This window comes from Notolabrus celidotus, chromosome 11 (assembly GCF_009762535.1).
Source record: "Notolabrus celidotus isolate fNotCel1 chromosome 11, fNotCel1.pri, whole genome shotgun sequence".
NCBI classification, from domain to species: Eukaryota; Metazoa; Chordata; class Actinopteri; order Labriformes; family Labridae; genus Notolabrus; species Notolabrus celidotus.
Genome location: NC_048282.1, coordinates 6,132,211 through 6,149,299, shown reverse-complemented (window position 1 = coordinate 6,149,299; position 17,089 = coordinate 6,132,211). Strand labels below are relative to the sequence as shown.

At 38.3% G+C, this 17,089-nt stretch overlaps 1 protein-coding gene across 1 annotated transcript; it reads right to left on the bottom strand.

Annotated features, from left to right (window-relative positions):
• Nucleotides 1-2,952: 2,952 nt before the first annotated feature.
• On the bottom strand, nt 2,953-15,794 carry tmem106c (transmembrane protein 106C). The gene is made up of 8 exons (XM_034695946.1): nt 15,626-15,794; nt 14,586-14,854; nt 12,966-13,029; nt 12,702-12,861; nt 10,759-10,899; nt 8,987-9,036; nt 7,433-7,486; nt 2,953-4,265 (listed from the first exon to the last, which is right to left on the bottom strand). The coding sequence occupies exons 2-8, from the start codon at nt 14,794-14,796 to the stop codon at nt 4,103-4,105; spliced, it is 843 nt and encodes a 280-aa protein (XP_034551837.1). The 5' UTR covers nt 14,797-14,854; nt 15,626-15,794; the 3' UTR covers nt 2,953-4,102.
• Between the last annotated feature and the right edge of the window lie 1,295 nt (nt 15,795-17,089).

Sequence of the window (17,089 nt, the reverse complement as noted above, 5' to 3'; positions counted from 1 at the left end):
CGCTCTTTATTCTGATGATGTTTCATTGGATTGGGTTGTAACAGATCTGCCTTTTCTGGGTGTTATGTTAGAGGAGGATTGAAAAACCAAGAGCAAATGAACAGCCAGCCTCATGATGATGGTGATCCAGGCTCAGTGAGCAGATTGGTTTCTGGTACAGGCTCCTGGTTGAATGATTTTATCTTTAATGATCATGTTTAGACTTTTGTTCAGTGTATAATAAAAGCAGCTTTAAGGACGCACAGACTGTGTGAAGTGGTTTCAAAGAGGATATTTTGTTGCACTGTGTCTGGCCAACAAAGCCCTGTATGTTAATATGAAGACACGTAATGACTGCCTTTAAAACAGTCAGTGTTTATATCATGTGTTGCTACAAAAGTCTGTATTTTTCTTTGTATAAAGAGGACCAAAGCCCTGATGATGTAATTCAGTTTCTATATCTAGAGATGTTCAGGTATTCAGATGTATGTACAGCATATTTACAGCCACTCTCGCCTTCGACCTTCGATAGCAGCTTTGTAAATGTAACTTTATGTCAGCATGGACAATCATGTTTTTACTCACATACACAAACAAAGAGAGAGAGAGAGAGATAACTCTGATGAAAGGAAACATGAATGTGAGGTTCTAACCTTTAATAAGTGTGTGTGTGTATGTGTGTGTGTGGGCGAGGGGCTGGCGTGTGTGTGTTTTGAGGGTTTTTAGGTGAATATGTTGAGTAAGGTTTGGTTACGTCCCAGTTTAAAGAAAAGTATGTGAAACGTGGAAAAAGCAGGACGAGGAAGGACGTAGAGATATCGAGCACACCATTGCCGTGAAACATTTAGTGTTCATTCACTGATTTTAAGTTCATAAAAACTGACTGATACACATACAGTAAACAAAGCAGGCAGGTAGACACACAGGTGAGGCGATGAAGACTGATGTATTTAACCAAAGAAGAAGCACTCTTGTATTAATAAGCTTTTATCCAGCTATATTTTTGTACTTATTACTTCTTATATTTGTACTATGCATTCATTTAGTGTGTTGCTGTTTTTGTTAAACCCATGATAAACACGACTTGTATTACAGTGATAATATATTGTGGTCTGTTTCTTGTTCTCTATATTATGTAGTAATATATTTTCACAAGCAGCTATAGGACAGTGTGTGAGACATCAAAAAGGAACAATGTTTGGAAAGGATGTTCTGCTCTTTGTATGCCAAAAAAATGAAGAATAGGATTAAACTGAAATTATGTGGTACCTGAAGCACTTCTGGGTCTGTTGTTATTTGGTGTTAATCTATAAAAAAAAATGAAAAAAGAGGATTAGACTGAAATTTTATTTTTACAATTTGAGAAAAACAAATACTGTGGAAACTGTAAAAAAAAAAAAAAAAAAAAAAAAAGTACAAAAACAGATAGAGGGTGTTAACATGGAAAGAGGAAATCGAGACAAATTCCTTGGTGTGATAATAGAATACATAAAGCATGTCCAAACTAAAGTCTTAGTTCGCTATTAAGATATGAATTAAATAAATAACCATTAGTTAATAGAATTAAAACTTTAAATTACATTTAATAATAAAGGTTTTAATGAATAAAAATTATTTAACATAATTAAAAAAAACGTTAAATGATGTTTAATAATGTTGGTTTATTAAATGAATAACAATAATTTAATATAATTAAAAAAAACTTTAAATTATATTTGATAATGATGGTTTATTTAATGAATAACAATTATTTAATATAATTTTGAAAAACATTAAATTATATTTAGTAATGATGGTTTGTTTAATAACAATTACTAAATATAGTTTAAAGTGTTTTATTATATTTAATAAGTTATTCAGTAAATAACCAGTTTTATATGATTAAAAAAACATTAAATTGTATTTAATAATAGTTATTCAGTAAGTAGATAACCATTATATAATATGATTAAAAAAAGAATAAATTATATTCAATAATGTTGATTTATTTAATAGATAACCATTATTTAATATCAGTTATTTTATGATTTATATTTAATAATGGTTATTTATTCAATTTATTAGTTATTATTATAGGCTCTAGTTTGCTTTAATTGCTATAATTTTCTTTGCACTGTCTACTTGCTACTGTGACACTTGAATGTCCCCGTTGTGGGACGAGTAAAGGACTTTCTTATCTTATCTTATCTTATAATAATTTAAAGCCTCTATTTTATTGAAAGTAATGCAAAGACAACATAAGAAATGCTCAACTGTTGTATGGAAAATGCTTGCTCATTTAAAACATACCAGCAACAAAATTCAAACTAGTTGGTAAAGGAACATGTTTACCATCGTGTGGCATCAACTCTCTTTTTAACATCACTCTGTAAATATCTGGGAAACAAGGACACCATTTTCTGGAGTTTGGAAAGTGAAATGTCAAATTCTTTTAGCTGCACAACAGAGCATATCTTTGTCCCATGAGGTGCAAACTGTTTTCAATGAGTGAGAAGTCAGGACTGCAGGCAGACCAGTTAAACACTTGGGACTCTTCTACTACAGAGCCATAGTGTTGTAATACCTGCAGAATGTGGTTTGGCATTGTTTTGCTGAAATATGTAAGGACTTCTCTGAAAAAGGGATCGTCTGAATACATACCTATTGTTCAGCATTAATGGTCCCAGACTTGACCGAGACTACATACTAAATAAACACAATCAGTCAATGAATTAATCAATGGTCCTTGGGTTGCAGAAAAAACTCAATTATTTTTAAATAATTTGCAGATTAAATACTTCATTAAATATCCATTTTATGTTATTAGGTGAAGGAAACAAGAACAGGCTTTGGACAAGGTTGGTCCTTTTTGCAGAAAAATGTTACAAATCTGAATCAATAGATTTCAATAAATATCTTTCTTTATTATTTTTTGTAAGTCAATTAATTGTTGCAGCTCCTAACATTTTTCAAAAACAACAACAACAACACAGCTGTTTGTTTTTATTACTTTTATTATTCACAACTCATTTTCACATCTATTAAGAACTTTTAAAAACACTAGTAAAATTGTTCATACAGAAATTTACAAACTATCCCTTTAAAAAATAATCACAATTCTTCAGTCCATTTGTGAGAGCCATGAAGTCAAACTTATGAGAGAGATCTAGAAAGAACAGAGGCTTTAAGAGAAGTCCTTGAGGAACACTTGGTCATGTAAAGTCAGAGGTGATGATTGGAGCTGCAGGAGGAAACATACGAGAGAGGGAGATGCGGGATGTATAAGTGTGGTGGGATGCAAAAGAAAGTTTGAGCACAGTATCTCTCTCTCTTGTATGAACCTGAACTCTGAATCTAATATGCTTATAGTCGCTGTCATGAAAGGTTTCAGGAATTACCTTATCCATTCATCGTTCAAAAACATCTAACTTGTTCAATGCAGTTTCCAACTCAAGGAGCAGGTAGCAAATTAATGTGTAACAAAATGTCCCAGTTTCAAGGTGCAAATACTAAATAATCCCTGCATTCATTCCAAAACAGAACCAGCAGGTCGGCTCCTTCTCCATTCAGCAGCCTCTAGTAAACACAGTGTTATAATACAAAGGTCATTCAAGCTTTGCAGAAGAATTTTTTCCTGATGTTGCAGCAGCATCATCAGCAGCAGCAGCAGCAGCAGGAGGAGGAGGCGCAGACAGAGCTCTGCAGTGTTTTTAAAGGGATGACAAAAATGCTGTCCGCGTCAGCTGAGACTGTCGCCTGTTCTCCGTGAAGAAAAGCTCCTTTCTGACATTACTGCCTACTAAACAAGGCCACAGTGCTCGCTGGCAATGACTCATTCAATCTTCTTCTTCTCTGGTTTTACCGCTAGAACATGTAACTCATTCTGTCTGAAACAGCAAACATTCAGGCGATCATGAGCCGAGCTAACACGAGTAAAAAACAACATCTGATGCTCTGTGGAAGGAAATGTCTAACAGCAACCAAAACAAACCACTCGTCTGTTTCCTCATCCGTGTTCTGCCTGAGCTAAAAAGGAAAAGCACCTTTCATATTTCTGCTGCTGGTGGAGAGCAAATCCATCCTGGAGTGTGCACCATCATCTCTCCAGCCTCCGTCCGAGGAGTGACCCGCCTCCCTGCAGGGCTCACGGCAGAGGGGTGCCGGAGGTGCTGGCGGTTAAGGCAGGTGAGAGGGTGGAGGTGTGGTGCTGCTGGACGTCTGTGGTGTTTGAGCCGCAGTCGATGTAGCGATACGCCTCCAGGCTGTTCATGGTGGTGTGCACCATGTTGGCGGTCGTCACAGTGGTTCTGAAAGCAGGAAACGGGACACAGAGAGTGAGACTACAGACAAAACAAATGCAGAATGTGACAAAAGAAATGGTTTTAAGACGGATTTTCTGAGAGCTCTGGGTTTCCACACCGCCCCGCCCTTCAGCCGACAAGCAGCAAGTCTCCGGTCTGAATGTGAGCTCAGGTTGTGACACTTTTTCCACCCTATAATCACCAAAGTAAAAATTGGACCTGCGTTTACCAACAGTGGGTGTTCTGAACATTTGCAAACTTCAGCATGTTCAGGACAGAAAACACTTCATCTCTACAAACTGATGTCTTCATGTCAACCCTCTAGAACACAGCATGCAGGCCTGCTCATCATATCTTAAGTCTCTAAAAGTAGTATGGGAGGTAGAACCTTCAGTTAATAAGCAACTCTCCTTTGGAATCATCTACCAGTCAGGGTCCAGGAGGCAGACACCCTCTCTACTTTTAAGAGTAGGCTTCAAACTTTCCTTTTTCTTTTTTTTTTTTTCATTTATTGTCTGACTCACTGGGTTCTTTTTTATTAATAGGTTTTTATTGGTTTTATATTTCTCTCTATTTTTATAGGTTTCCATTTTTTTACTCCATGACATTTATTTATTACTTATTACCACATGAGAATGTATTTATTGCAGAGACCTGAGTTCTGCATTTCGTTCTTTCACGTCCACATGGTCAGAATGACAAATAAAGTGTCCTTGTATCCTTGTATCACTCCTTGCTTTATGAGTGTGTTGGTTGGTCTTCCTTGTCTTCATTTAAAAAACACATGGCGTATACTGATTCATAAGTCTACTGCAGATCTGTTTCTGTCATACCTTCAAACCTACATCAGACAGAAGAGAATGAAAATTTATATCTCTAGTCCCAGTATCTTTTGTTATTGTCCGTTACAAAGGTTAGGACTGAGATGGGAAAAAGGTATTTAAGTTTGCTTCCCCCTTTACCGAAGGAATTACAAAAGAAGCTGAAACTTAAGGAATTGATCTCATTGGATGCTTTTAAGTGAAACTTTCCTTTTTGATAAAGCTTATAGTTAGAGTCCCTGAGCTCCCTTATCTCGAATGTTCCTCTGGATCTCTGCCGTAGACGGCCTGCTGCTGCAGACGTTCCAGACTCCAGCTGATACAACTACTACTATCTGTCTCACCACTATCATCTCTCTCTCTCTCTCTTCATCTCCCTCTATCCCTCTCTCCAACATGGTCTCAGTGTGTCTAACATGAGTCTGGTCCTGCTGGAGGTTTCTGCCTGTTAAAGGAAGTTTGTCCTTGCCACTGTAACTTGCTAAATGCTGCAAAGTGCTCTGCTCATGGTGGATTAAGATGAGATCAGACTGAGTCCTGTCTGTCAGATGAGACTGGATCTGATCCTGTCTTGATGTTGGGTCTTTGTTAATAATAGAACATAGAGTACGGTCTAGACCTGCTCTGTTTGGAAAGAGTTTGAGAATAACATTTGTTGGGATTTGGCGCTTTATAAATAAAGATTGATTGATTGAGATTGATTGATGCAGGTCTAGTGCACAATCAGTTGTAGATCAAACATTTCAATTTGAGTGACACATTCCCCGACTATGTCAGCAAATCAGCCTTTGAATTTCCCAGTTTCCTTGAACTCCTCAGATGCCGTCATCGACTCCTGTTTAATGAATAAGTGTTTTAAAAGACGTTGTATTTTTCTCTAGAGGACAGGCCTGACAACATCTGCATTATACCTTTTAGAAATCTCACTTTTACATACACTTTTTACTTTTACAAATCTGCATCAGGATGTTATTTTGACAAAGTTTAGAGCCTTCATTTAAAGTAAACTGAACTACATTAAATCATGTTGCTTTTCTGGATTCATATCATCAGAGTGATCATGAGTGGAGCCTCCGTGTAACTATATATCTGCAGATAAACTTAGACCTACTCGTGACAGATGAGGGAGCCAAACTCTGAGGATGTAACGGACAAAGAAGTGATGGCGTTCATTCTGCAGAGATAAAAACAGCTCAGGAAGTCTGTGCTGGAAGTCGTTTCACTCGAACTGCTGACTTCACCAGAATTACTGAAAAAGTAAGCATGCATCCTCAGAGGAAGATCACAGATCAGCATCAGCTGAAATAAAACATAAAGGGTGTTCAGTTTTTAATTTCTTAAAGTTAACCTAATTCTTTCACTCAAAATGCTACCACTCACTTTGGAGCTGAAAAAGGAGATATGATGGATCTCAAACATGTCACATAATGTGCACAGCTCTGAGTACGTCATGTTTATTATAGAGAAGCTTTTTTTTCACACTCATTTTGTAATAATTCACTACTTTCAGTCACTTCCATTCTGTGTATTCATGGTTCCTTCTGCCTGAACCCTGAGACAAATTGAAGTTCTGTTTCTCATCCAGTCATTTCCTGCAGGAAGTCTGATGTTGTAAGATCGTCTCGTGTGTTTGCCTGCACGACACATGAAATAAACCGTGCCTCAACCGTATGATGAAAGTGAACGTTGTGTTCAAACTGGGGTGTGAGAAACAGAGAACATTTGAAGCACTGTACTAAACTTGAGTTCAGTTTTCCATTACGTTTCTACTCAGCCACATTCAGAGGTTAATAATGAGAGTTTTACTCAGCTATGAAAGAGAGACCCTGGATATTTACAGAAATAAAACATATTTATAGAAGATGATTTTCTAAAACAAGGAGTGTTAAAATGCTTCTTATAAAGATGTTCTAAAAAAAGAGAAATTCTCTTCAGTAACTTTTTAAAGTTCATTTAAAAACTGTCTGTGGGGTTTAACAGCTATGGAGTGAGGTGTGTTTTATAGACTGCATTTCTTTTAAAAGATAAAAAAACATCTTTCACATCAAGTCTAAGGAAGAACCAAGCCCACTGGAGAACAAAGATGGCATCAAGCTTGCCAAAAAATTCTAGCACAAGGCCCAACACCTCCTCGGACCACTGTGTCACCATGAGTCCAGACAAAATGACCCAACCCTCACCTGACACTAAAAACTGTCGACACAAAGGTTTAGACAACGTCTACATGCACCTACCTGACTGTTCCTAAACCCAACAACCATGTGAGTCACATTGAAACAGCAGTAAAAGAATGAAAACAACATGTTAATAAGAATGAAACGTAGCAGTTTCTCAGATGAAGGAGATACTTACTGCATGAGCACCACGATGTTGTGGACCTTAATGCTGGGCATGGTGCAGAAGGCACTGAGAGAGAGAGAAACAGAAGAATGAGGATTTCTACACCGACGTCTTTACAGGACTGAAGAACAACTCCAACAACAACATGTTCAATTCAGAGACTGCAGAAATAATGGATGTAGTATCCGTGACGTCACCCATCTGTTCCTGAGCGCCCCATTTTGAAGCCAGTCGTCGGCGGGAGCCATTTTGGAAATACTGAACTCAACCTAACTTGGTGTGATGTAAAGAGGCGGAGTTTGAGCCTCCTTGCTAACAGCTATGTGTTGCCGCCTGTCAGTCAAGTCAGTCATGTCCTTATTTGGGCAAAAACTGGTAATCTTAATATCTTCTGAACCGTCACGTTAGAAAAAAATTCACCCCCCGTACAGTGTGTGCTGATAGAGAAATGAGCTACGTAGACTGAAGCTGTTTTTTGAACCAGGCTGTTAACATGTTTATTTCTGCTGTAAAGATCGTCTTCTTTGAATTGGTGTGTATGTGGTTTCCTGTGTTTCTGCAGCCAGCCTCTAGTGGACGCTTGATGAATTGCAGTTTATAACACTTCCGCATGGGCTTCATATTTTGAGACCGGAGGTTGCCGACTGGTAAAATCATAGTTCTTCATCTTTACTCTCTTTACCTGCAGTGTATGTCAGATTAGATCAGATTCCTTTATTGTCATTGTTATTTCATACAACGACACTCAAAAAGGGTCAAGGTACAAAGTGTGTCTATTTTCCACCTTATTTTTTAGCTTTAGTTAAAGGGACACTTCACAAAATATACCCATCAGTCCACTAGTGATGAGTGAGACTGGACCTAGGAGACAGTTACCTCAGTGGATCTGACCGGATCCATTTCAAAGCCTGGATCTTGATCTCAGAGGACGACGGACATATATAACATGACAAAACTGCTTTACGAATCTCAACATTACATTTAGCATTTCTGCCTTAGACGGCATGCTGCTACAACTATTACTATCAATCTCATCACTATCATCTCTCTCTCTCTTCATCCCCCCTCTATCCCTCTCTCCAACTCGGTCTCAGCAGATGTGGGTCTAACATGAGTCTGGTCCTGCTGGAGGTTTCTGCCTGTTAAATGAAGTTTGTCCTTGCCACTGTAACTTGCTAAATGCTAGACCTGCTCTGTTTGGAAAGAGTCTTGGTATAATTGGGATTGATGGAGTGAACTGTCATATTCTGTTTTTTTTTTTACATTTCAAAGATAGGAGATATGGAGAGAGTTGCATTATGGGAAGTATCAAGAGTTTTTGGAGCCTGTCCCATACTCAGGACTTGAAGTTAGGATTATAATTAAGTCTCTGCTGCCTCAAATTTGACTGTTCTTTGAATAATCCATCTCTCACATGCTGACCCGCTTTTTGAAGCCTTTGACTAAAGTAGTTGTGTTTCTGTTTCAGCCACAAGAACACGCCACCCAGTAAGACTCTGCACACAATCTGTGTTTCTACATGACGCCGAAAAACTGTTTGGACAAAGTCTGAGCAGAGACACTTACTAGACATACGGTGCGCTGGTGCCGATCTCCACAGTGACTGTGTAGTTCATCTGCAGGAGAGAGACACATGACAAACAGAGCAATGTCAACATTTCATCATCTGGAGACACTAACTCTATGATCAACAAATACATCCTCTATCAGCTGAGAGACGAGGGGGTGAGATCATGTCTAAAAGATTCATCTGAGAGCAAATGAATCAACCTTGAGAGAGACATGTCAGAGTGCAATGATGCAACGTATATTTAAAATTCAGCATGCTGTTTGTTGCTTTGAGCAAAGAGGAAACACTCCACTGATGATGTAAACCTTCAAAATATACCATAATGTAAATCATCATTTGAAGAAAAGATCCAAAAACATCTGCAGCCTTCATCAAAAGTGACAGAGACAGATATAATTACTGTGTACGTTCTATCTTCAGCTTCAGATGTGTGGTTCTCGTGAGTATTCTGAGGAGCAGGGTTGTGCTTTTGAACCAGTGTTTAATAAACCACAGCTCATGAATGCACGATGATCAACAGTGTGGCTAAATATAAAAAATGGAGCTTTCACAACACATAAAACTTGTGTAAGTCGGATTAAGTCATGCTTGCTTTTGTTCTTTCTTTCTTGGAATTTGCTGGCAGGAGGAGTAATGGGATATTTGCAGACACAGGTCAGGGTGAGTTTGTGTTCTCGTTCTAAAGTCTTCGAGCATGAAAACCTTGAGGAGCAGAGTTTTTACAGTAAAGCTGCGAGCTCATATGCGAGTCTTATCAAACAGAAAACACATCCTGTTCCAGACACACCTACACGTGTGCTGCACAGTTATGATACCTTTGTTTGCTCGCTGAACTCTGAACGTTCACCTCAAGCTGCAGCTGTTGTTGGTACTACGCAAACAGACAGTGTTTACACTGAAATATAAAGAGTCTTATTTATAGGACAGGGCCTTACATAACAGCAAACCTGCCCAGACTTTCCTTTATTAAAGTGTTACAACTTTAAATCTCTACACACCTCATTTAGGTTGTTTTTTTTACTCATTCATTCACAACAAGATGTGCAGGTGAAGCTGATCTTTGTAAGGAGATAAAATAAAGCTCTCATGGCTTTCACATTTTTACTTATAAGTATTTGAAACCATTTACTTCCCTTTGTTTGGATACTTACTGGTTGGTCTAATACTTATTACCCTGATATGATCAATTTTAATTTGAAGCTGTTGCATGACACCATATATAAAAGCTTAAGGGGATGAATCATAGACTGTATAAATAATGGACGTAGGATCCGTGACGTCACCCATCTGTTTCTGAAGCGCTGTTTTGAGGCCAATCATCAGAGGGAGCCATATTGCTGTTGTGGAGCTAGTGTGAGATAAAGAGGCGGGCTTTGAGCCTCCTAGCCAACAGCTACAGTGTTCCACCTGTCAATCAAGTCAGCTGTGCCTCTCATGATGGGAAACTCGTAATCTTAATAACTTCAAAATTGCCGGGTTATGAAATGAGCTATCCAGACTACACTTGTCTTTTGTAGCAGGCTGTGAACATGTTTCTTTCTGCTGTAAAGATCAGCTTTTTTAAATTAGTGTGTATGTGGTTTCCGGTACTTCTGGAGCCAGCCTCAAGCGGACACTCGATGAACTGCAGTTTTTAGCACTTCCGCATTGGACTCATATTTTTAGACCGAAGGTTGGCGCTTGGGCTGAATATAAATGTGACACAATGTAGTGTCTCTTTTCTTTGGCTAGAGACTTCTGCTTTATGAATTCATCTTCTCTTCTGTACCTGAATGTCACTGAGCGGCAGGAGCGTGGTGACGTTGTGTAGCTGCTGAGTCCCGATCACCGTCTTCATGTAAAACACCCGACAGCTCACACTGTCCACCCACACCGAGAAGAAGTTTGGGTTGCTGAGGTTCAGAGTGCTCTGAGGACAAAATAATTAATTTCAATAAACATTATGCAACATGTTTTTGTGACGATTGTTTGCTCAAATGAAACCCAGAAGTTGGGTGTGGTGGTTGGAAGAACATTTCAAAACAGAGCAAGTAATAAAAACTGTACAAACTCCAACAGTCTGCTTTCAGTGACACAGGAGGAAGAAGGAAACATTTGATTCAGCAACACTGCATCACAACACAGGTTAGAGCTTAACTAGTGTATACATTAACTCAGGATATATTCAATACATCAGGCGCAGACTGTGAGGTTGTTCTGTATCTCTGAAACGTGCTTTCCACTCTGCTAATCATTAATTTGTCAACACATGCAAAGTAGCAGGGAGAGAAAGATCAGGACTGTTCTGAAAGCTGATGACTGACAGAGGATCTAAAATATATCAGAGCAGCTTTGGTCATATAGTGGTGGAGCCTAATGTGAGTTTATTTCATGGGGCCAAAAATCCCTGGCATCTCCCCTGCAAAAAAGCACTTCTGACAAAACTTAGCAATAAAAACAATTCAGTATAGCAGCTTCATTTCTCATTTCTTCAAACAGTCTCATCAGTTCATCACCTGATCATAAAACCTATCATCTGAATGCATGAAAACAAACTGAACTGTACATGACCTGATATCTGTCAATCAAATACGATTTCTTATAACGCAAATATGAGCAAGACCCGGGAGGAGCTGGATGGCGAGCGTCTGGTGGTCAGGCGCTCCTCCATGGGGCCCGGTGAGGCTCAGCTCGAAAGAATAAGAAGGAGCCGCCACCCTGTGGGCCCACCACTCTCAGGTGTAGGCATGGGGGTTGGGTGCGTAAAGGGCCGGGTGGCAGTCTGGGTATATGATCTGGGCATGCTGATCCTCGGCAGCATAGACAGCATCGCTACTGCGAGCTATCCGATCCCTGTACGACCAAAGTGAGAGCTGTGTCCACATACTTGGCACAAAGTCAGACACGTTCTCACTTTGTGAGTGCGTGTTGGCCTCCGCCAGGGTTGCCCCTTGTCACCGACCTTGTTTGTAATTTTTATGGATAGGATCTCAATCGATCTCAAGAAGGTGTTGCTGGGGAGAGGGATGTCTGGCTCAATTTGTTTGGACTGCTACCTCTGTGACCCGACCCCAGATAAGCGGAAGAAAATGGATGGATGGATGGATGGATGGATGGATGGACAAATATCAGTTTGAGTAGAGCTGCGATAGTTATTGTACCAGTCGTCCTCTATCAACTTAAACTCTAAATATGATTATGGATTGAGTCTTTGAGCCAACTGATTCAATGTTCTCAAACTTTGAATGTTTCTCCTGAGTTCTCTTTAATCAGTGTTTAGATTTCAGACAAAACAAGTACCTTGAGGGTTTTTCTTCGGCTTTGGAGAACACCAATCAACTTTTGTCACTATTTCCTGACATTTTGCAAAACCAGCACATGACCAGATATTCATGAAACAATCCTACAGATAACAGAACAATAAAAAAACCAGACAGTATCTGCAGCCTGAAGTTTTAGTTGATTGAATTTCAGAGATGTGTTAATCAGACTTTTAATTGGAGGCTGCAGTTTGTTTAAATGTCAGTGTTTTGTTCACTATACAGTTTTAAGACAGCCTCCAAATGAAGTGTAATTATAGCAACACCTCTTTGAGAGATTTCCAGCCTATAACTGGACTTTCAAACCTTCATTAAATATAGGAGGAATTCTGGATTAGACTTCATTATTTTCAGATTAGCTCACCTAATAAAGCAGCAACAAGGTGTAAAGAGCTTTAATGAGCTGACCTACCGTCATGTTCATTAACACCCTCTGATTGGAGGTGTCGAACTGTACAGTGACCGAGTGTATCCCGTCATCTACGACCACCACGGAGCGAGGGAAGAGGAAGAAGGCCCCGAGCGAGGACGCCAGGAGACACAACACGATGGACAGGACCACGTACAGCTTCCTATGACACAACAATGAGCCGTACTTAGTTTGTCTGATAAGCAGAAATCAATGTACCAAAGTAAACACAAAGACACAGATACATATGGGAGTCTGCTGACGTACGTTCTTTGGGGCTGCAGCCTTTGGTCGCTGTATGGGATCAGTGCAACCAGTTCATTCACTTGATCTATGAGACAAAGAACAACAAGTCATGCAACACATTGATTAGTGTTTCACCTTCATATGTTTGACTCCTGGTTTAACCTCTGAAGTTACATAATGACAGTGTATTCCTGAACACTAGAAATGCAGAGACTCTTATTTTGAAAGCAGTGTAACAACTTCACTGGAATAAAACACGTGCAACGATGAGACCCTGACTTCTTCTAAATTAGTGTGAAAAAGTGACATGATGAAACACTTACTGTTTTTGTTTGTGATATTATAAAAATAAAAACTTGAGATTGATCAGCTTGACATGTTATTTTTCAGCACCAATCAATCAAGCTTTGTTTATATAGCACCTTTCAGAAAAAACAAATGCCATTCAAAGTGCTTTACCCCAATTTATTGTTTTTAATCTCTCTGTAAAGTGGCCTTGATGCTGAGAAAGGCACTTTTAAATTAAATATTATTATTATTATTATCATTATTATTATTATTATTATTATTATTTACAGCGGTTGAAAACAAGAAGCAGAAATAAAATAATGGCAAGACATATTAAAAAACAAACGTGGATTTTAAAATAGAGACTAATGCACACCAACAACAATAAAATGTGTAATTAAAATAAAAATACATTTCAAATCAAATCAAATTAACATTAAGAATATAAATAATTTAAATAAATAAATAAATTAAAAGGGTAAGGATACAAGTTGAAAATAAAATAAAGGCTTAAAATATCAGGCATAAATAATAATCATTAAACAAAATCATTAAAATCAATATAAAACATTACAGTGATATATATTTTTAAACCCTGCATAAAATCCAGACTGAAAAAATACATTTTTAGTTTTTAGATTGTGTCAACTCCATAAAAACTGCTCTTTTCCTCTTCCTCTCAATCAGCTCTGCAAGAAAGTTGTGTCCTTTTTCTGGTTTTCCTACATGTTTCATATTCTTCAGAGATTTGACCTTTGCAATAAAATGTATCTTTCATATATGTGCAATGAATTATTTTGACCTGAAATCAAGTTTACAATTCAGTTGCATTTGGCATGAATTAATATATTTCCACACTCATAAGACTCTAAATGTGTCCAGGTGTTTATTACAACTCCTCTAAGGCTTTTTTATTCCCTATAATAACATTACACATCTGTTGTTTCATAGATTTGGATAGATTATTATAGATTAATTTATTTCCATAGATTATTGAAATCAATTCATGTCATTGACATACTGCCCAGGACCAGCTCTGGGAACAGCAGCTCAGTCTGTAGGGAATTGACCCGAGGGTGGCAAAGTCTGGAAATGTAACATGTGGCTGAAAAGGTGCCATTTCACACCCTGAGCTGAGCTGTCCTAGATCAGGCACTTAAAGACCTGATCACTGGTCCCTGTGCAGCCCCCTCACTCTGACATCTCTGCATTAGTGCATGTGTGTTTGTATTTCTGTCTAGTAAATTAATGGATTTTCATGACTTGAAATAGTGCATTAAGAGGTCTCTACAAGTATGATGTCCTCTCCTTGTGTTAGGGAATATGTTAATGATTCCAGCAGTCTGTACTTACATGATATTCGTCCCGTGCCCTGACATGTTGGACACGTTATGCTGTCCCTGCCGGTGAACTCCACATATGGAAACTGTGCTATATCCTCCTGTCTGCTGATCCCATCCAAAGAGTCGTTATCGGAGTCTTTGCGCTCTTCTGTCCGACCACTGTTCTTCCTGTCCGGGAGGAGCGACAGGCTGCTGTCGCTGCGGGACCACCTCGCCCCCATGGTGGATCCACACCAGAGGATGGGTCAAGCCAGAGTTTCCCTGCCGATTACAGCCCGCCTGCAGGTGGATGGAAACAAGATATTCAGTTCAATACAATTCACCTGCAAATGACAGAGAAACCCACTTTGTTTACCTTGAGCTGACTGAGACCTGCTCCTTTAACCCACCTGTTATGTTCGTTTCTCTGGAACAGCAAGAATCTTCCTGGATCAATTTGATCCGGGACATATTCAATTATCCAAAAGCGTCAGAACCCCAAAAAAATCACAGTAAACACATTTTATAAATCTAGTTTTTAACTCCATTACTAACCATTTAAATCAAGATTTAGTCCATCGGTGTTCTTTAATTCTCACAGATCATGGTTCAATGACGATAACTCACTCATTTTTCATTCAAATTCATGTAAAAACTTTTTTTTAATGTACATTGGAAAGCCCTAAATATAAATACAGCAGTTTTACATGACATAGATTTTTGTTTATTTTATTTTACACTTTGAATGTTTTATGTTTATGAAGTGATGTTGATAAATTAACACGACACCTCTTCTGCCACATGCTGCCCAGATTTGTATGCTGCATTTATCTGGTTTGGAGGCACATATTGTCTAAAATAGGCTTTTAAAAGGGTCAATTTGACCCGCAACACAACAGGAGGGTTAAACCAGCTGACGGATTCAATTTTAACGGTAACGAATATGAGCAGAACGCTGTTCGAAGTTAGCTAGCCGGCTAGAACAAGATGTTCAGCAGGTGAACCGTTCAGTGTGTGCATGTCTGTGTGGTTTTTAAACGTTGTACGTAAAATAACACAAACTTCACTCACCTATTTGTCCAAACCTGTTACACGTTGCCATTCTGGAGTGATCTAAGACCCGGCGCACTCCGCGCTCTGTGTTCTTCTTCTTTGTCGTGTTGACGGTGGTTAAAGGTGCGTTACCGCCACCCTCAGCTCTCTGTCGCTCCAACGTGGAGCTACGTTCATAAGCTCCCTTCATGGGCTGTCGAAATAATCGGACAAAATGGTTTCCCACTGGGATGATTCACGTGGAGGCTCTTAAAACAGCTGAGTCAATGTTAGAATCCGACTTGCAGAGTTGACAAATTTGGCATGATTTGTCTCAGAAACATGGCGGACTTAAGTCAACATTTTCTTTATCTCGCATTAAAATGTTGAATTTTGACCACCTTTTCTTTTTTTTTCTTTTGTTTTATTAAGCTTCTCCATTATACATATATTATGGAAGCCCGTTTCTGCCAGCTAGCAAAAAAAATATATAGGAAAAGTATCAAATAAATAAAAGTTAAGTCATAATTATGAGATACTTTCTCATAATAATGAGATACTAAGTCATAATAATGAGATACAGTCATAGTTATGAGATACTAAGTCATAATTATGAGATACTAAGTCATAATTATGAGATACAGTCATAGTTATGAGACACTTTCTCATAGCTATGAGATACTTGGCCATAATTATGAGATACTAAGTAATTATTATGAGATACTAAGTCATAATTATGAGATACTAAGTCATAATAATGAGATACTAAGTCATATTTATGAGATACTTTCTCATAATAGTGAGATACAGTCATAGCTATGAGATACTTTCTCATAATAATGAGATACTAAGTCATAATTATGAGATATGTCTAAATGGGCTTCCATGTGTGTTGTGCCGCAGCTACAGTTTGAAGGGGCTGAGACAAAGCTTTGCAGACCTTAATGGATTTCATCATTGAGGACTACTTTAGAAGTGGATTCACAAATGGTGAAATAACCTTCTTTAGGGCGTCCATTGTTTTCAGTTAAAGTATCAATTAAATAACCCACGATGATGAGGGGTTTATTGTTACTTTTGTATGCTTCTAGTAATATCATTTTGTGGGGTTAAATTGTTGAGTGATGCCAGTATGCATTTAAAAGCTTGTGATTCACTTTTGTAAAAAAAAAAAAAAAAAGGTTTGCAAAACAGTTTTTGAAGTCTATAAATGTTCCTGATTTGCTTCTTTTTGGTTTTTGTGGTTATTTTCTTTACACTTTGGAAGCTGTTAGCTTAATTAGATAGAAAATGTAGGCTAGGCTTAAATAAGCATTTTGCTTCTGCCTTTTTAGTCATCACTTAATTTTTGAACTAATAAATATCATGTCAACTTCTTCATTTGAGATATACTCACCTTAATTTGAGTTGTATTGTAGCAGCACTGATCTAGGTTTAAGACCATCATGTACTTGAAATAAGATTACAAAGTTTAATTTGAGCATTTTGAGATATAATGTCTTC

Coding starts and splice junctions, on each gene's coding strand:
- tmem106c (XM_034695946.1), bottom strand. CDS start 14,796: ATGGGGGCGAGGTGGTCCCGCAGCGACAGCAGCCTGTCGCTCCTCCCG. Junction 13,030..14,585: donor GGGCACGGGACGAATATCAT/GTAAGTACAGAC, acceptor TTTGTCTCATAG/ATCAAGTGAATGAACTGGTT. Junction 7,487..8,986: donor ACCAGCGCACCGTATGTCTA/GTAAGTGTCTCT, acceptor TCTCTCTCTCAG/TGCCTTCTGCACCATGCCCA.